A 20,500-nucleotide genomic window follows, 5' to 3' on the forward strand; every position below is an offset into this window, starting at 1 on the left:
AAGCAAGTACAGCAAAAATACAACCAATAAAAATCTAGCTATGGCAGCATAAACCACCTTTATAGCCAGCATATACATAGAGCCCTTCCAATAAAAGCAGCTCCAGGTAAGAAAGGCAACACAGGAAATTGGCTGACTTGTGTCAAGATCAAGTTCCTGGCTCCTAAGGGTTGACAGAGGAGCCCTCACAGCCCTCCCACTTCCCTAACCAGGCTCTTAGGGTGACAGTTGCATCATCCTTGTCGCCAGGCTGGCCCTTGGGCTAAGGAGAAGAGCTGGTCTCGCGGTTGGACCCCTGTCCAGTGTATCTCACCATCCTTTTTTTTTTCAAATCCGTGTTTATTGATTTCAGAGAGGAAGGGCGAGGGAAAGAGAGAAACACCAGTGATGAGAGAGAATCACTGATTGTTTGCCTCCTGCACACCTCCCAATGGGGATTGAGCCCACAACCTGGGCATGTACTCTGACTGGGGATCCAACTGTGACCTCCTGGTTCATAGGTTGGTGCTCAACCACTGAGCCAGGCATGGCCAGGCTCTCTTCATATTTGTGAGCTGCCCCTTGCCTAGGCCCATTCTTGGAGCCACCCAAGCTGATGGACAGTGGAGGGTGCGTGAGGGCAGGACACAGACTGCCTACCTCTTGGTTCCCCCATTCTGCATCCCAGGTAGGTGGTCCCCCAGTGAAGCAGGTGGCAGGGTTAGTGGCAGAGCTGGGTGTGGGGATGGGCTTTGGAGAGCCTAGTCCAGGGATAATGCTCTGGGATTTGGTCAACCTGTTGGCGCTCATGGGGAGGCAACTTTGTTTGGGCCCTTCCCAGCCAGGCACCCAGTGGTGGTCGCTGTGCCCCTGGCCATAACCCTGGGCTCCCAGACACCTTTGTGGACAGACTGAGGGTGGGGTCCCTCCTGGTGTCCCCAGCCGGGGGGTGGGCTCCTCCTGGGGAGCTCTGTTAGTAGGTTCCCAGCAGCCTTGTGGTGCTCATTTGGGCTTTTTATAGTAGCTCTAGAGATGTTATCGCAGCTTGAGAACAGAAATTTAAAATATGTCTTCTTCAGGTGCAAATCTACTGTACTTACAGTTTTACTGTTTCTCTGCAGGGGGGCCCATTCATCTTCTAGTAGTGCAATTCCTAAGGAAATTAAGTCCCTGCAGTTGGGGTTATTTTCAACTGGTCTTCTGGGGCAGAGTAATTGGAATTTAAGAGTCTCTCTTAAAAGAAAGGAAACATTAGCCACTTTACCTGAATAACAACACTTTGCAGTGCCATGCTTTGCCCATTAAAAGTGCTCTCTGTCGGGGCCAGTGTACCTCAGTGGTTGAACCAGGTTGGATTCACCATCAGGTTACTGGCTCAATCCCCAGTAGGGGGCATGCAGGAGGCAGCTGATCCATTATTCTCTCTCATCATTGATGTTTCTCTCTCTCTCTCTCCCTCTCTCTTCCTCTCTGAAATCAATAAAAATACATATATTTTTAAAAGTGTCCTCTGAGTTCTTCCCTCCTGTACCCCCGTGTCTCTCAGCCCCTCTGGGTGGGGTTTACAAAGCTCCCACCGCCTGGGAATTCAATGCCAAGTCCTCATCCCCGCTGACCACTGTTCGCCTCTACTCTGGGTTATATATGCCCACCTAGAACTCAGCACTGTGCCCTGTCAAAGAGTGCACAGTGGCACTTGGTTGGCTACAGGAATGAATGGTTCTTCGTCAGAAGGGCATGGCTACACTTCCTTGCCCACGTGGGAGCAGTATTAGCTGTCATTACCAGGAAGAATAATCAATCACACACACCCCTCTTTCAATGAGGTCAATTCACAGCCCGGGCAGCCCTGTCTGGAGCTTTGCTCTCCCAGCCTAAGACTTCAGCCCCGGGGACCCAGAGCCCCAGCTTCCTGGTCCTGGGCTCCTGGCGCTTGAGTGGCACCCAGCACCCAGAGAACTAACTGTCCGGTCCTCCTCAGGGCTGTGCTGCTGTCTGGGGAAAGCTGTTTCTGACCAAGAGAGCCCTGGGAGCCCAGGGCACTGAAGATGAAGTGTCACTCAGTTCCCTAGCCCCAAAGAGGGAATAGGAAGTGGCCCAGTGATGCCGACATGGAGTCAGCAGAATGCCAGTGATGAACCCACATTGGAGACAAGGCCAAAATCAGGCCCAGGATCTTGCTTTGCTGTGTTTGTGAACTTCTGAGCAGTAACAGGGGCATGAAGGTAAGCCAAATCCAGAGCATTCTCTAACAGGCCGAACCAGTTTGGTATAATGAGGAGTTTTTCCTTCTGGGCCCAGATGAGCTCAGAGAGAGCGTTGGGCAGTGTATCAACAGCAGCAAACGGCACTAAGATGTATATAATATAAAAATGGGGGTTTCCCCCTCTCAATCCCCTATTTTCACACTCTCCTAACATTGGGGCACATCGTTCTGAAGACCTTTTTATTTTGTTTTTTATGTTAATCCTCACTCAAAGATATTTCTTCCATTGCTTTTCAGAGAGAGTGGAAAGGAGGACGGGGGAGAAAGAGAAACATCAATGTGAGAGACACATCAACTGATTGCCTCCCCCACGCACCCCCACCGGGGCAGGGAGTGAATCCACATCTCAGGTATGTGCTCTTGACCAGGAATCGAACCCAAGACCCTTTCGGTGTGCAGACAGATGCTCTAATCATTGAACCAGGCTGAAGACCTTTTTAAATGCTATATTCAGTTATATATACTTATGCATTTTATTTACATGTAGTTCTGCTGCAAAATGGTTATTGGCATATAACCCTGTTTTGCAACATGCTGTTTTCCCCTTTCTGATTGCATTTTTCCCATGGTTATCTCTAGGCTTTATTTACCTTTTTTTTTTTTTAACTAACCTTTTGGCCCTGGCTGGGTAGCTCAGTTGGCTAGAGTGTTGTCCTGATAAACCAAGGTTGGGGGGTTGATATCTGGTCAGGGCACATACAAGAATCAACCAATGAGCCCTAACCGGTTTGGCTCAGTGGATAGAGCGTAGTCAGACTGAAGGGTCCCAGGTTCGGATTCCGGTCAAGGGCATCTCCAGTGGGGGGTGTGCAGGAGGCAGCTGATTAATGTTTCTAACTCTCTATCCCTCTCCCTTCCTCTCTGTAAAAAATCAATTAAAAAAAATATATATTCCACCAATGAATGCATAAGTGGAACAACAAATCGATGTTTCTCTCTCAAATCAATTTAAAAAAATTAAACTTTTTTATTTTAAAATAATTGTAGTCATATGCAGGTGTAAGAAGTGACACAGAGAAATCCTGGGTACACCTTCTCCAAAGGCATCTTGCAAACTGTGGTGCAGTTTCACAAACAGGATGCTGACACTCCTACTGTCCGCCCATCTTGTCCAGACCTCCCCTGCTTTCCCCGTACATGTGTGCACTTGGTTCCATGTTTAAACATCTTATCACGTGTTTAGGTTTGTGTATCGACCAGCAGTCAGAATACCAAACATCGCTCTCCTGTTGCATTATAAATACTGTCATTTACCGTTTTCAGTAACATCTGTTTCTCAGTGAGGCACACCTAGTTCAGCTCCCAAAGGCCACTTTGGGTCACTGCACCCTTGGGCGCAGGGGGCCGGACACCCGGTGGCGCGGGTTGGGGTCCCCCAGGCCCTAGTTCGCAGTCCACGGTCAGTGCTGAGGTTCCGAGACGAGCACCCTCCCTTTTCCTGACCTTTCACGCCAATCCTTTTCGGTGTAGTTTTAGGTTAAGATTTAGATGGAGATTTCGGCGTATCACGTGCAATTAGTACAAGCGACTGCGCTCACACTCACATCACGCGCACACCCTTTCCCCGCCCAGAGCGCCCCCCGCAGCTGCCCTCGGCTCCGGAGCGGGGGCGGCCGTAAGCCCCGCCCCGGCGGCCCGTCCGGGATGGCGCCTGCGCAGGCCTGGGGCAGGGCGGGGCCTGGGCGGAGCCTCTGCGCGAGCCGCCGTAGGCCACGCCCCCTCCCGCGCTCGATTGCTCCTGTCTGGCGGCGGCAGCATGGCGGCGGGGGCGGTTGGGGCGGCGGCGGCGGCGGCGGCGGCGGCGGTAGTGGAGGTCGGCTCACCCCAGCAGTTTGAGGAGCTGCTGCACCTCAAAGCCAAGTGAGCGGGGCGACGGGCGGCCGGGGTGAGGGTCGCGGCCGCGGCGGGCGGAACGGCTCGGCCCGGCCTGGGCGGAGTGGCGGGCGCGGGCCCCGGGCCATGGCTCCCGCCGCCGGCGGAGGAGCGGGGCCCGACCCCAGATCCCGGGCCAGACCCCGGCCCGCCGGGCGCTCGCAGGCCCGGGTCCCCTCCTGCCCGCCCGGCCCCAGCCCCCGGACGCGGCGACGCGGTGACCGAGCCGGGAGCGGGAGGGGCGCGGAGACCCCTCTGCGGCGGCGCCGCCCGCGGTGAGGGAAGGCCCGCCGGGGTCCGGGCTGCGGGGGCGCCTGCCGCCCGGGGGAAGGACACTCCCAGGGCGGCCCCGAGGCCGCGTTGGGGACATAGGGACCCGGCCTGTCCGAGTGCCCCCGGGCAGGGCTTGCGGGTGCGCTCGCGGGCCCCGCGGCGATACTGCCCGGTCTGGAAGGGTGGCGGGGTCCTCCGTCCCCGGCCTGGGAGGTTCCGGGCGGGGAGACGGTGGGTGGCCGGGGAGCGAGCTTCAGCGTCGGTGGCCGGCGAATCCCGGGCACGTTTCAGACCCGGCCTCAGTTTCCCCACCGCGAGCCGGGTTGGGCCAGGGCCCCGCTCGGGGCCGGGGGATGAGCGGAGGTGGCACACGCGCTACCCAGCACGCGGGAGCGCTCGGCGCCGGCCCTTCTTGCTGCGGTGCCGGCGGGCAGCTCACAGGCTGGACAGGCTATGGACTTGGCCCGTGTGGCTCAGTAGGGCAGCGTCCGGTGCACCAAAAGGGCACATGCCGGGCCAGGCTTGACCCCCTGGCTAGGGTTGTGGGGGAGGCAGCCCCTGTATCCATCCGTGTTCTGCTCTTACATGGCTGTTTCTCTTACTCCCTCTCCCTTCCTCCCTCTCTCTCTCTCTCTCTCTCTCTCTCTAAAAATCAGTGAAAATATTTTTTTAAAAAAGGTTGGTAGCCTATTTTAATTTTGAAAAAGTAGAATCATATCCCATGTGATTAAAAATTCTTTGGTAAAGTTAACATATCTTAATGGCTTTATTTTGCTATATGACTATTCAAACCTATATTGTTGGACCATATATATGCATATATATGTATATATACATATATTTGTTTGTTAATCCTTATCTGAGGATACTTTTTCCATTGCTTTTCAGAGAGAGAGAGAGAGAGAGAAAGGAAGGAAGGGAGGGAAGGAGGGAGGGAGGGAGAGGAGCATTGATGTGAGAGAGACACATTGACTGGCTGTCACCTGAACCCTCCTCGATCATGGGACCATGGGCTGAGAGTGAACCGGCAACCCAGGTACATGCCCTTGACCAGGAATTGAACCTGAGAGCAAGGGCTGATGCTCTACCTAGTACAGCCGTGGGCAAACTAGGCCCGCGGGCCGGATCCGGCCCGTTTGAAATGAATAAAACTAAAAAAAAGAAGACCGTACCCTTTTATGTAATGATGTTTACTCTGAATTTATATTAGTTCACACAAACACTCCATCCATGCTTTTGTTCCGGCCCTCCGGTCCAGTTTAAGAACCCATTGTGGTCCACGAGTCAAAAAGTTTGCCCACCCCTGACTTAGTACGCCAGCCAGGGCTGGGCAGTATGTTTTTACAGTTACTTGCTATGTGAAATAATAGGGAAGTATTTGTATACATATACCTTTGTCTCTTGAATTGTGTTCTTAGGATAGAGACTTGAAAGTGTAAGAAATTTCTGAAAGGTTCCAGTTTAATTTTACCCAGCAGGATATTTCACTTTATCCTTTTTATCATTGAACTAGAGGTCCGATGCATGAAAATCGTGCAAGAGTAGGCTTTTCTCCCCCGCCCCCCACTGCCAGCACGGGCTTCCCTCTGATCGCCCGCAGGCACCCGGGACCCAGGCTTCCCTCTCAGCCCTGGCTTTGTCAGAAGGCCCTCCGGTCTAATTAGCATATTATTCTTTTATTATTATAGATACTATGATCTTAAAATCTTTTTTCAACTTAGTTAGAAGTTGAGATATTAACTTACTATAATGAAATGCCCAGATCTTGTTAGGTGCGATGAATTTGGCAGTTGGGTGGGTACACACAAGTAACCATTTAAAACAAGGACAGAGCCCCGGAAAGTGGACTCTGCTGTGAATGGAGTCACACACCTCCCTGGCCTGTGTCTTGTTCTGCTCAGTATGTTTCTGAGGTTCATCCTTGTTGAATGTCTCCATAGCTGGTTCTTTTTTATTGCTGAGTAGTAGTCCATTGGATGAATTTTACAGGTTCTCCAATTTGTGCACTTTGAGTTCTTTCCAGGATTTGGCCTTTATGTCCAAGGCCACTGTGAACATTCTTGCATGGGTTTTTGTGGGGGTTCGCTTCTCATCTCCCTACGCCTTAGGTCTTGGGGCTCAGGCCCCCTTATCCTCTGCAGAGGCTCATATGGGAGGGTTCTGAGGGGCCAGATAGATCACTTCTGGCCTGCATGCCAGCAGCCAGAACTCAGACCCAAGCAGCTGCAAGGAAGACGGAACCGCAGCCTAGCTGCTGTCCCAGAGGCGGAGGAGGCAGTGCTGGAGGACACAGCGTCTCTGGCCCAAACCCTGAGGCCTCTACTTGCACCTGCCGCTTCCCCCTCTGCTGATACAATGGTAACGCACTGGTTGGGCCCTCACTTAGTGTGTCCTTCCCACCTTGGGTGGGTCTTCCTGGAGAGCCTCCTGCTCTCCTTACTGTAGCTCTCCCCTCAGCGTCCGTCCTCTCTCTGCCCCCTGCCCGCCGGTTTCCTTGGTGTCAGCAATGACCTTGCTTCTTACCTGGGATAACGGGACTTGCAGAGCATCTCCCGAGCTCTCCTTCTACTGTCCCTCCCTCAGCACTTACACATTTGTTTGTGGCTTCACCCATTCTCCATGCCTCTGCTTCTGGCCCAGGGGAGACAGTCCCTCCTCTCAAGGTGGATTCCTCTAGATCTCGCTCCCCTGCCGCCTCTGCGGCCTCGCACACTCAACCCCGTGGTCTTCTTCAGCTTCTCCCTGTGTCCACTCACAAAATAAACCGTCCAGGCTTTCTTGTATTAATAAAACCCATTCCTGCCTGGCCGGTGTGGCTCAGTGGTTGAGCGTCAACCTATGAACCAGGAGGTCACGGTTTGATTCTCGGTCAGGGCACAGGTCTGGGTTGTGGGCTCGGTCCCCAGTGTGGGACGTGCAGGAGACAGCCAATAGGTCAGCCGTGGGCAAACTACGGCCCGCGGGCCCGATCCGGCCCGTTTGAAATGAATAAAACTAAAAAAAAAAAAAAGACCGTACCCTTTTATGTAATGGTGTTTACTTTGAATTTATATTAGTTCACACAAACACTCCATCCATGCTTTTGTTCCGGCCCTCCGGTCCAGTTTAAGAACCCATTGTGGCCCTCGAGTCAAAAAGTTTGCCCACCCCTGCAATAGGTGATTCTCTCTCATCATTGATGTTTCTCTCTCCCTCTCCCTTCCTCACTGAAATCAGTAAAAATATATTTAAGAAACAGCCCATTCCTTCACCCTGTCTTTGCCTCCGCCTCATTCTTTGTTTACAGCCAGATCTCATAAGAGCGGAGTTCTAGCAGTCTGCCTTTCCTCCTCCTCAGTCCCCACGACGCTGCCGTGGGACCGGCCCTGCTGCCACTGGAATCCCTCCCCATTGCTGGCTGTCCTTCCTGCTGAGTTGATGGCTGTCACCTCTTCCTTCTTGGCTCTGGGTGGCCCTCTAACCGTCCGGTACCTTGGCCACTACCTGGGCGCCGTCTCCGCCCCCTGCCCTGCAGCTTAGCGTGGAGGAGCCGGAGCCTCTGGCCTGGCCTCTGTCCCTCTGCGTGGCTGCGCACGGGGCCAGCACTGACTGTTTCTTCCCGGGTCTGCAGGTCAAGTGCAGACTTCTTTCCTGGGCGCCAGACCATCACATCACAAACAGCATTAGGCTCCCTTTCCTCTCAGGTTGGCAGCTTCTGTCCCAGGATCTGCACTCGGCCAGACACTCGAGTCAGCTCCAGGCTGTGCCTCCACTGTCACCAACTCCTGCCCCTCCCGCCTCTGGCACCCCAGTGCCTCCCTCTGCTTCCGTTCTCCCGACACTGGGTGGCGGGCTCCTTCTCACCCAATTCACTTTAAATAATTCACTGTATTATTTTCCTTGCCCACAGGTTCCTCTCCATGTAACATTTAAAACTTGTTTTCTTCCTGAATTTTCAGATCTTTTTTGTTTGTTTGTTTCTTCGTGGGTTTTTTTTTGTTGGGGGATTATATTTGAGCTTAGAATTCTATAAAACTGTAGGGTTTTTCAGTTGGCTATGAAGATAGACTTAAAGATATCTTTGGCAAGATAATTTTATATGGGAGTAGTTGATAGATACATACAGAGATTCCTAAGAATTTCATCAACAGTTTATTAATCTATTCTGTTTTCATACTATCACTTTTTAGACAATCTTTGTAGTATAATATAAAAAGTATGTCTTTGTAAAAAGCAGTTCAATTTTTTCCATGTTTGCTGCTTGCGTGCTTTCATTTTCAGTATTTTATTCCTGTTTCTATGGTTACATTATGCCCCTTCATCATAGTTCTGTGTTTGGAAAGGTAAAGACTCTCATTAACAGTAATCCTGCTTCTGCAGCCGTTTTTTACGAACATGGTGCGTCAGCTACAGAAGTCTGGTCTGCACCTGCCCTAAGGGCCAGAACGTGTAGGTGACTTCCATCCTCTTGGTTAAGGTGGAGGAATATTCAGAACCACTTCGTGGGAGCTAAGTATTGACTAAGAAAAATCATTAACTTGAAAATTCACCTGGAAGATTCCCAAGACCTTGCAAGTCCTTCTATCTTAGTCTGTTTAATACAATGAAATTCTAACAGAACAAAAAGACTCAGGCCATCCTCGTAACTGGGGAAGACCTGAATCTATATCAGTATCTGCTTATTTCTAAAGATACCGTCTCCTTAAAACGGCATTTCACTTACTTACAGATCCCTCGTTGTGGTCCATTTTTGGGCGCCATGGGCTCCGCAGTGTGCGCAGATGAACGACGTGATGGCAGAGCTGGCCAAAGAGCACCCCCAGGTTTCGTTTGTGAAGGTATTTCGTGCTCCGCGTCCTGTCTTTTAGGAGTTTATATGAACTAATGTGAAAGGAATTCCACATGCTTATAATTGAGGTTGGAATCTGTTATTTTTGTAGTAAACTATTCTTAAAAATCTTAAAATAGTTTTGCATCTCTCTAGTATCAGGCGTGTAAAACTCACCACACTTTGCCTACATGTGTGTGGGGGCGGACAGGACCAATACCGAGCAGGATGGGCCACGGGGAGATGCCTGTGAGCAAAAGCAGACTAGATCATTCACTGTGGATCATTGTGATTTTAATAAAGGGAAAGTATTAGCAGACACATTTCATGGAACAGGTAGGTGTGGTGTGGAAAGTGATTGAAGAAAGGGCATCCCAGGTGCTGGGAACCTGGGGGTTGAAAGAGTCGCTCTCTGGGATTGGCAGACCTGCAGGAGACACCGAAGGTTTTTCTGACTTCTCAGGAAGCAGAGGACAAAGGAAGCCGGTCTCTTTCTTGCTTTCTGTGTTTGTACTGAGTTTTACATGCTGTATCTTTGCAGTATCTCTTGGATGGGTAAGTAGTAGGAAAGTGATAATTGTGGCTCACTTGGTTTAGCACACATAATATCATTCAGGACTTAGTACTGGTTTAGACAAAAGGCTAGCATATGAGTTGAGAGTCTTAGAAATGAATTATTGGGAAGGAAGGCACACCCTATATTCAGAAGCCTGGATCTTTAGGATTTAAAACAAACTAAGAAACCAAAGCCTTATTTCTTAAAACCAGAATTTATTAGTTCATAAGACATGTTGACAAGTATACCTGTACATAGAGTTAAAAATGACATCAGCTGGGTTTGTATGCCAGTGGATATATAAATTGAAAACAGAATTCGGACAGGCTAATTCATTTGTACAGCAGGTGTATAATTTATCAGAGTTTCTCTATAGATACGTGTGCTCTGAATAGGTGTTGCAGTTAGGTGGCTCAAAAATCAAAACTGAAAAGCTGTGTTGAGCAGGCTCATCACACGCCTTCCCATCGGTCCTGTTGTCCCCCCATAAGTAACTGCTTGCATTAATTTTGTATGAATCCTTCTTTATGCAGATAGAGCAAGCGTGAATATAATGGCTAGCTTTTTAAAATTTAAGCACTTATTTAAAATTCCAATGAAATGTGTAATGTAACCTTAGGATGTCACCCTAAAATGTCCAATATAAATAATGGAAGGGAACATTAAAACTGCATGTTTGGTCAGTGATAAAAGATAAGGATTACAAGTGAAATGAATGATTAAACATTTCAATCATAAGATTAATCAAGGTGATGGTAATTGTTGTAAGCCTGCTTTTATATGTATAATGTTACTGGTGTAGGTAGCACATTGTTCCTGGCTGCCATCGGAATGATTTATTTAAAGTGACGATACAGTTACTTCTCACATTGGTACCAGACTTGGCAGTGAGTCTTTAAGTTGTTCAAGTGCTTGAGTGTCTCAGCAAGCCAAGGTCGGGAAGCCCTTATCTGCCGGAGGTACCTGAGCCGGCTGCGTCTGCCGTTCCCAGGCGGTGACAGTGTGGACGGTCGCTCCCTCTCCAGCACGGGTTTTCTTTCACGGACATCAGGGAGGGCGGAGGCAGTTTGCATGGAGCTTGTGAGGTGGATTGCTTAAAAGGCTGCAGTGGCTGAACCCTAGTGAGCAGATGAGAAAGGAGATTGGCGAGCTCTATGGGCATTTCCTAGTAAGAGAGGCATGTGGCTCCTTCTGAAACAGCTGGCTTGTGGAGAGCTTTTTGAAACTTCCGGGCTATGGAAACTGATGTTCTGTTACCTCTGTGTCTTTTCATTTGATTTCTTAGTCTTTTTTAATGACTGCAGTAGTTTGGCATTTTTGACATGTGAAATACGGAGATTAGTCCATTCTGTGACTTAGATTTACAGAATCATTATGTAGGTTCTCTTAAACTTGATATTTTTAGTAGTTCGACGTAAAATTTTGTGACCACCAATAATTTCTTATTTTATAGATAATGGTAAAATATACCTGAGAAAAGTTAGCATGCTTTTTTGGTCCATGTTTTGCTCACTGGAATAGGTGGCTGAAAGGCAAGGCTTTCCCATTATGGAGGCCTCGTTTCCTGGACTGCTGTGTGGTGATGATGCAGGGCACGCAGGTCCTCCTGGCTCCATGTTTATGTCCATGGTGGTCCACTCGCCTGGATCGGCCACCAGGTTTGGTCAGATCCTGAGGTTCTCAGGATCTGACCTACAAGGGCTTTGAGGTGATGCATGAGTTATTTCTATTGCTAAGCCTCATAGAAATCTATTTTTATTCAGAATAAAATTAAAACGTTCATTAAAATGTCAAATGCCTTTGCTTTTCAAATTATGTAAAGTTGGTTTGCTAGCACTAACAAAAATGGGAATACATATTTATCATTTAATCAATTGTTGGGTAGATAAAATCTTTGAAGATGAAGTGCCTGGTAGAGAAGATGGGAAGAAGAATTATACAAAGTTTTTTAGGTGATGAACAAATTGGGTTCCCCTAGTCATATTCAAAGTCCAAATCAAATCCATGTTTTTTATAGGCATGGCAATTTTTGATATTTTATATATTTTATTTTAAAAAATAAAAATGGTCTATATTTAAGGTGTCTAACATAACGATTTATACAAACCATTTTATATGAAGTCGTTCCCATGGACCCCTGTGGCCTTTTTTGGGGGGAGGACCTCTGAACTTAGTCTGTGCCGTTGGTTGGACTATTAGTCAGGGAACATTTTTAACTCCTGTTTTGATTGGTTTCTGAACGAGATGATGGGTGCCTGAGGTGGGAGCCTGTACCCTGCCATTTCTTAATTGCTTTCCTTTGTGCAGGTGGCTCCCACCTCCCATGCCAGCCTCCCTCTCCGCCCCCCCAAGTTTAGTACATACACTGATGGCTGCTGGGCTGTGGTTACTATGCAGTGCACTTGGGTACAAAAATTCTCCAAGTCAGACTCATCAGCCACCTGGTTGGTGAGATTTCCTACTGTTGCATTTCATTTAGCATTAATCTTGTTTGTATAGTAGCTGCTGTACTTGCATTTATGTTCATTGTAACTTCATGATGTAAAACCAAGGGTACAGAAGGAGTTAATATACAGACATTTTATTTTCTGATTTAAAAAAATAGGAAAATTTATAGTTTGATTTATTCTTAAATGTGCAACCATCTTAAAGATACAGCTCACGTTGTTTAATTTTGGAAGCTCTTAACAGTCAGTATAGATCATCTCTGGAGCCTGCACTGTTTAATTCTCTATGTCTGTGCAGTTGGTGTAAGCAGATAACACAGGGCAGTCTCCAGGTCACCAAGTGGCTGTGCAGCTAGGTACCAACTGAATTCCTGCTTTTCTGTCGGAGGATATTCACCAGTTTACTTGGCATCTTATCATAGTAGAATTTATTTTTTAGGAACTCTAAAAATGCTCCTCAGATAATTCTAGTAGAATTGTTAAATCTTAAGAATATCCTAGTTGTTATCTATGTTGTTGTGGTAATAAAAGAAACCCAATGAATATAGTTTATTAGCTGTTACTGCACTCACTAAGTTTGGCAAAAATCTTTAAAAAGGCATCAAAAATGTTAATTTAAATATCTATTTTGAAATTTATATCTGACTGTCTGACAAAGAATTTGATTTTGAAAAGTTCCCTGTACTGTCAACATGCCATGAGTAGAAAGAAACCTCTGTTTGAGGTTTAACAAAATGTCCCTGAGTGTAGGTTTAAACGTTCCCTCCTCAACCTTGCAGCCTCATTGCCACCAGTGGCATTTTTATATCCTTTCTGAGCTCAGCTGCTTATTAACTGTGTGTCTTTGGACAAGTTACCCTGTACCCAGCCTCCTGTAAAGTTGAGATGCCATGCTGCATACCTGTCCAGGTTGTAAGTAGACTGGGCACGCTTATGTAGAGGGCTGTCATGACTTGTGACACAGGGTAGGTCTTCCATGAAAGATATCTATTATCCATCAAGGATATCTTTGGTTTCTTCTGAATGTAGATCATTATTAAATATTTATATATTTAGTTTCCATTTTCATTATTGTAACTCATGTTTTACATTCAACCAAAATATTTCCAAAGAATTTTAGTGCTGCAAAGGTTTTTGAACTTCAGCTGCCCTTGCCGCCTGGAGAGTGGCTGTCCTTCACTGGGACTCCTGGCCCATGCTCAGCAGGATTTGCCTGTCGCCATTGCCTTTGTCTTTGTAGGATTGGTCTCTGGGGCTCCTAGTGGAGAGGCACACGTAGTGATCTGGCTTCAGCAGGATGTTAGAGGCTTATTTGCTTCCCAGAAGAGTGGTCAGTAGGGACCCTACTGGGACCCACGACTGTGAGAAGAGACCACTTTTAAAAGCATCCAAGACTCTGGTTTTATGCATGTTCTGGGTTAAGACCACATTATCTTGTTTCTACTTAGTGTAGCTCTTTTATGGATTTTACTTTTCTGTTAGAATCCAGTCGTACCACAGATGGGGATCTGGTGAGCCTAGCTCAGTGATGGCGAACCTTTTGAGCTCGGCGTGTCAGCATTTTGAAAAACCCTAACTTAACTCTGGTGCCGTGTCACATATAGAAATTGTTTGATATTTGCAACCATAGTAAAACAAAGACATTTTTGATATTTATTTTATATATTTAAATGCCATTTAACAAAGAAAAATCAACCAAAAAAATGAGTTCGCGTGTCAGAGGTGACACCATGTCATAGGTTCACCATCACTGTGTCATCGCGTGTCATAGGTTCACCATCACTGGCCTAGCTCAATGCCCAGTGCCCAGTGTGTGGTGGGCACGCCACAGATCTCAGTCGAAAGACAAAAGATAATGAACTGCCTTTGTGGTCACCTTGTGTGCTCCTCTCTGGTCTGACTGCGGAATTGTGGGAAAAGCAGCACAGATGTGTCCACAACTTTAGAGTCTGTCCTAGAGTTGCCTCCCATTGCTTAGTCTTCTCTTTGTTCTTTTTTCGCTGTTATTGGACAGCTGATGTTGATTTAAAGTGTATATAGTTTTTCTCATAAACACATTTAAAAATGAAAATAATTAAAAATATTGTTTCAAAAGGGTGTTCTAGAGAAAAAACAGAATTAAGGTAGTAAAAGAGCACCCAAGAGCATATGAGGTGGGAGAATCAAACCAAAGATAAATGGTTGTGCCTCCTCCATGTCAAGGTTCATTTGCGTAGATATGCTGGATTGGTTAAAGCTCCAGCTAAAAATAGTGTTTCAAGCCCAGTGGAAATCTTTCACTCTCGGAAAAATGCAGTAGTTATATTTTAAAAACTTTTAACAATGTAATTTATCAATAAATTTTATTTCCTACAGGTATAATGTAAATACAGGTTTTTATTGGTTTTAAAAAGTTTATATTGCATTGACAGTCCTATGAGGGAAAGATGCAATATATCTCAGTTTTTCTCAAAGTGCACTGTTTTTTAAAGTCTTACATAATAGCTTATAGTAATTGTGTTTAATTATTGGGAGATTGTGTGACTTAATGTGTTTCAGATTCGTGCGTCAGCTATCACACGGTGTCTTGTTGAGGGGAACTATGACACAGCGTGCACATCTCATTTCACAGGCACTCAGATGGGCGCAGATACCCGAAGCCAGGAAGCTGCAAGGTATCTGCTTCGTGCCCAGCAGCCTTGCAGGAGTTAAAAGTAAAATTTATCAGACATCAATAGTTTATTGAAGAAATACTCCTTTTTGCTTCATAATTTGCAGAAGGCTGCAACTGTCAGTCATGATGTACTGCCTCTTGAAATTAGTCAATAGAGCAAACAGCAAGAATTGCTGTGGGCAGAAAATAAGCACTGTAATCATGACATAACTGGGGTCAGTGATTTATGGATTTCAATATAGTAGTAGCTGCATATGATTGAAAATTTACTAGGTCACTAGTGCACCAAAAATTTTATTCACAGCCTCCAGGCATCTTTTGAAATGTGCAACAAAATAAAAACCTCTGAACCTGTTTTGACACCGCAGACTCAGTGGATGACATGCCAGCCCAGTGAGTCTCATTTAAATGTAAATGTGTCATAAACTTTTGTACTACACTCTTTAAAAAACGTCAACTACTAGAAGGAATAATGCATGTGAAACTGATTTACATATTGAAGTTGTCAAAAAGAACCCTTTTATAATCAAGCTTAAATTCTCTTATTTTAAAGTTGGAAGCCGAAGCTGTTCCTGAAGTATCTGAAAAATATGAAATTAGTTCTGTTCCCACGTTTCTGTTTTTCAAGGTAAGGATAAAGCTGACACAAGAGGGGCTCCTCTGCCCTGGGCCGGGGGGTTTCTGTTTTGGTTTCTTTACCCTCTCCCCTGACCCCTGAACATTCCCATTGGGTTGTTCCTGGCTTTGTCCCTTCTCGTAGTCTCAGTGTTGCTTGTCCTGGGGGTCCTGGAAAAGTGACATGGCTTGGAGGTCCAGCAACCAGAACTGGAGCTTCTTGAGAGCAATTCAGATACACGCTGTAGGCCCACTGTTTTTGGCGCTGGGCCAGAAGTTGGTTGCTAGGGCGGTGTGGACGGAATGAAACCGCGGGCTGGCCCTGGTTTGATGAATGTTTCCTTTATGAAGCCATGCAGATCTGTCCTTAGGATCCCCTGGGTGTTACCTCAGTCCCAGATGCCTCCTTTATACTTAAAGTAAAGGACGCATCCCAGCCAGAGTGGGGAAATCTTTCTGTTTTAGGTGAGACTGGTCTGGCTTGAGTTTGAGATGTGGTGATGTTTACAGCCAGCCCAGTGAGTCTCATGAAAATGTAAATGTGTCAGAAATTTTTGTACCGCAGTCTTGAAAAACATCAACTACTTGAAGGGATTTGACATTTGAAAATTTACAGATGCTTTCCTAGTATGTTCCCAAAAAGGGAAGAAAGAAAAAAAAGAACAATTAGTTGTTTCTAAAATTGAGATGCATTGCAGGCAATTGGTAGTCAGATTTCTAAAAAGTTTTCCAGTAATAGTGTTGACCCCTTTAAAAATTGGCTAGAACTATGGATTCATAATTGTTATAATTTTGGAGCCTAAAATATAGAGGTGACGGAGGAATGCCTCACATACTAAATGAGTTTTTTAACTTTAGAATTCTCAGAAAATTGACCAATTAGATGGTGCACATGCCCCAGAGTTGACCAAAAAAGTTCAGCGACATGCATCTGTGGGCTCCTTCCCACCCAGTGGTAGTGAGCACCCCAAAGAAGACCTCAACCTTCGCCTGAAGAAATTAATTCATGCTGCCCCCTGCATGCTGTTTATGAAAGGGACTCCGCAGGAGCCGCGCTGTGGTAAGACGCTGCTGTTCAGATCCTGTAACAAAGGGGCCTTCACCAGGATGGGTCAGCGAGGTGCCCACGCTATTTTCAAGCTGTGCCATCCTCCTGTGCTTGGGTTCACATACCTCCAGAAAGTCAGGAAGGTTCCAGTTCCCAGTGGGGTTAGGTAATTACTTGGGTCATATGAATTAGTTTGCATTAGAGACTCAGGATATTGGAACCAGAAGGCATCTTAGAAGTCATCTAATTCGGGATTGTTGTTGCTTGCGTAAGTACCCAAAGGTGTGAGGGCAGCGTGCCCAGGGCCTGTCTCCTGGTTGTGGAGCTGGGATCAGCTTCCGACTGCACATTGCCGGTCCCCTGAATGGCTTCCTGCCTGTTCCGTTACCTTTGCTGTTAACAGCCGCCCTCTCCGCCCTGGCACCCCCTTTGCCCACCTCCTCCAGATGTAGCCGTTCACAGCTCACTGAGCTCTGCCAGCGCCCCCATGTGTGCCCTGCCGCTGCTGCCCGCCTTGCCTCCCGCACCTAGTGACTGTATTACCCACTGCTGCCCGCCTTGCCTCCCGCACCTAGTGACTGTATTACCCGCTGCTGCCCGCCTTGTCTCCCGCACCTAGTGACTGTGTTACCCACTGCTGTCACTTCTGATTTTTAGCTTCTGCTAATTTAAAGATTTCTAATTCTGTGTCTTACAGCCACTCTTATTTTCTGAACCTCATAGCTGCTTGTGATTCTGTCCTTAAGTAAGTTTTACAGTTATTTGACGCCTCTGGTATGGGGCTTCTGTTGTTTTCTTTGTACTGTGCCTCACAGAGCAGTGATGCTGCATAATTGAGCATTTAATGCCTTTTGATGCTCTGCTGAGAATCCGAGTATTGGTTTCAACTGCATAGGAGGGACTTCGTTAGGTGGGTGCTGTTGGTAGGATTACTGGCTGTCTAAAGTGACCATGAAAATAGCCAAGCTTCCAAATAAATTCAATTGTAAATTCTTCCCTATGTGGTTAGCAAATTACATATTAAATTATGAAAACGTCTAGTTGAAAAATAAGGTTTCATGATGAATTCTATCCTAAAAAGATACAAGAAAATCATTTCTTTATCTCTCGGTTCTACTTGAACAATTCCCTTGCCAACATCCACATATCAGGTGGCCTGCTGCGTATGTACTGAAGCCAACGTGTTCTGTCCCCATCTGTCCCCAAGCTAGCTGCAGCGGCCTCGGGCAGTCTCTGGGAGGTGCTTTGTTTTCAGTGGAGGGTGCCCTGGTTTACCCTCTGCCATCAGGCATGAAACTCATTTCTGGCACTTTATGTGGTGACAATAACAGGACTTAGAACACCAGCCCAGTCACTGGAAGTCTGCATTGCTGCAGAACTGGCTGCAAAATGTGGGTGAACCTGTGTGACAGGTTAGACTGGGTGAACCTACAGAAAAACCAATAGAATGTTCTCCTCTCTGGGATTGAACAGTAGCATTCTCCTCATCTGTGCTGGATGAGAACCTAAGGAAACTGGCAGGTGGGCTGGCTCAAGCTTGAGGCACCGGAGGGGAAGGCCAACTGGATGTCACGACAGGGGGGCTGTGGTCCCAACTCTGCCCCTTGCCACCTGCCTTGACAACTGGAGGTGCAAGTCAGTCTCCCTCCTGTGCCTCCATTTCTTCCTCGACGGAGGTGGGAGTGGGAGCCAGTCTCGAAGATCCTTTCAGCTCACTTAGAAGTAATCCTTCTGCTTCCCTTTCACTTCATTAGACTGCCTTTATGATGTATTTATGGCTATTTTTATGTTAACTGTCTGAGTGGCATTTAGAAGATTGTACAAATAACAAGTTAGAATAAAAAAAGAAGCTTTAAAGCATTTCAGAGCAATCTGAAAACACGATATTATAGACAGATATTCAAGATCTAATTAGGAAATTAAAAGATTTTTAGATACCAAGGATTTAACAAATTTTATTTTTTATAACTACATTTTTTTTAAAAAATGTATTTTTCAGCGGCATTTGACATTCAGTATCGTTTTGTATTACTTTCAGCATGATGGTTAGACATTCATATACTTTACAGAGTATTCCTCCCCTGTTCCCCCCCCCCCCCCCCCCCGATATTTCAAGTACCTATAACTACATTTTAAAAAGGCTTTTCTACTTCCTGGTGTTTGGTTTTTGCTACATGCCTTTCTGTCCCATATAGGAAATAGATCATTGCACGGGGCTGGTATTCTCTAATAAAATGCCCACCTGAGGATGAATTGGGAGACGTTTTATGCGCCTGCCCATTAACGTCCTTCATCAGCTCTGCTTCCGTTGCTTGCCCGTTTCTGTGCGCACTGCGACACAAGCTCTTGACCTTCCAGCGTTTCTTAGAGGACTGTGTGCCACCTTCGCCCCTTCCTTCCTGAGCCTGTGTGGTGGGAAGTTGTTTTGCTCCTCTCTCAGCCTGTCCGAGGTGAAGCGGGGCAGAGCCTCCTTTGTGGCTATTGGCTGTGTGGACTCGGGCGGCTGGTACTTCTGTGTTTTGCACTGAGTTCACTTTGAAAGCATTCCCGTCAGTAACAACCATGGCTCCCTTTGATGCCGTGGCTTTTTGATTAGCTGGCTCCCACCTCACTTTTAGTTAATCAGAAAAAACGTGAAGGAGTTAACACCATTTTGTATCAGGGAACCTTGAGAGCTGTTTCCGGGTCTGCCCTGGAGTCTCCTTGTTCTCAGCCCAGGCCCTGCACGGCTCACGTCTGTCTTCCTAACCTTCCGTGGGCTCTGTCTGCGGAATCGTAGTGTGTTGCGAGCCTGACATGTCGGTAGGGGCTCCGTCGACAGGATTAGGTTGTCATTCTGTGATCCTAGGAAGACGGGACACAGAGGGCCCTCGTGTGTTAGGGGGATGTTTATGAAGCACAGAGCTGTACATCCTTTTAAGCAGAATGTAAAATCCTCGAACATGCAGGTTCATTAAGTTAGTTGGGAATTCTTTTATCTCTTTCAGTTAACAAAGCTTGTAGCAAAAGGAAAGGTATTTGAACCGCAGAACAGACATTTCTCCTGCAGTGAGAGTCATCTAATTGGGTTTTACTTTTTAAATCAGACACAGAAACATGGAAGGTTCAGGAGTGTTCTTTCGGTTTCATTGTTGTTCGTGATGGAATGTGGCAGTTAGACTTATTATTCACGGCGTCTGTCGTGGTAGAAATGACTGCAGGTAGAGAGCGATTCTGTGGCAGTTAAACATGCGTTTTCTACTTTTAAGTATCTTTACTCCATGTGCGCATGCATGCATGCATTTTTCTTTAAAGTGTGTGTAAATATTTTGTTATTAGAATAAAGCCTTCTTACTATTTTATCCTTAAGCATAACATTTCCAGTCTGCCACTTTAACCCTTAAAAATGAAGCACTACCAATCAATCTTTCTGGTCTGCATGTAATTGCCTGAAGCTAAAATAAAGCTCTTTCTCAGCCGGTTACAGTAGAAATGAGTTAATATATTGGCAACAGAATAACCATCAGCCATCAGCCGTTAGCTGTTTACTAATGAACTCCCAGATGAATGAAAACATTTCAGAGTCAGGGTTTTACTTCAGGCTGTACGTGAACTTAACACTTCAGTTGTAGGAAAGCAGCTTCTATGCTATACAAATAAATATAGGGGGCAAAAGGAGGTTTACAGTTGCTCATATGGAAAATAATACGATGATTAATAAATAATAATGCAAGCGTACACGGTGTTTCCTGTACAGCTGTAAACCCCCTTTTGTCCACCCTGTACTGGTGCTGCTGTCAGTAGGCTGTGGGCTGGGAGATGTTTGGTGCTCACCAATACATCCACATCTGGGTAGTAAAGGTGCTTTTGCATGGCATCAGGTAGAGCCTGATCTTGAAATAATCTTTTCTTTGTTTGCTTGCTTGCTTTGTTTTCTTTTTTTGTTAATCCTCACTGAAGGATATTTTTCCTATTGCCTTTTTTTAGAGAGTGGAAGGGAAGGAG

At 46.5% G+C, this 20,500-nt stretch overlaps 1 protein-coding gene across 3 annotated transcripts in view; it reads left to right on the top strand.

The window, feature by feature from the left end:
* The first annotated feature begins 3,965 nt into the window (after positions 1-3,965).
* Positions 3,966-20,500, top strand: part of GLRX3 (glutaredoxin 3) — a 28,374-nt gene continuing 11,839 nt past the window's right edge. For 2 of the 3 annotated variants that reach the window (XM_036335698.1, XM_036335700.1), the window contains exons 1-4: positions 3,966-4,105; positions 9,099-9,207; positions 15,407-15,481; positions 16,327-16,528. In XM_036335698.1, the coding sequence (XP_036191591.1) occupies positions 4,002-4,105; positions 9,099-9,207; positions 15,407-15,481; positions 16,327-16,528 (490 nt within the window). In that variant the 5' untranslated portion in view covers positions 3,966-4,001. Of the gene's footprint in view, positions 4,106-9,098; positions 9,208-15,157; positions 15,247-15,406; positions 15,482-16,326; positions 16,529-20,500 lie in introns of those variants that run through there. The other variant, XM_036335701.1, reaches the window with a different exon arrangement.

This window comes from Myotis myotis, unplaced genomic scaffold (assembly GCF_014108235.1).
Source record: "Myotis myotis isolate mMyoMyo1 unplaced genomic scaffold, mMyoMyo1.p scaffold_m19_p_15, whole genome shotgun sequence".
Classification (NCBI taxonomy): Eukaryota; Metazoa; Chordata; class Mammalia; order Chiroptera; family Vespertilionidae; genus Myotis; species Myotis myotis.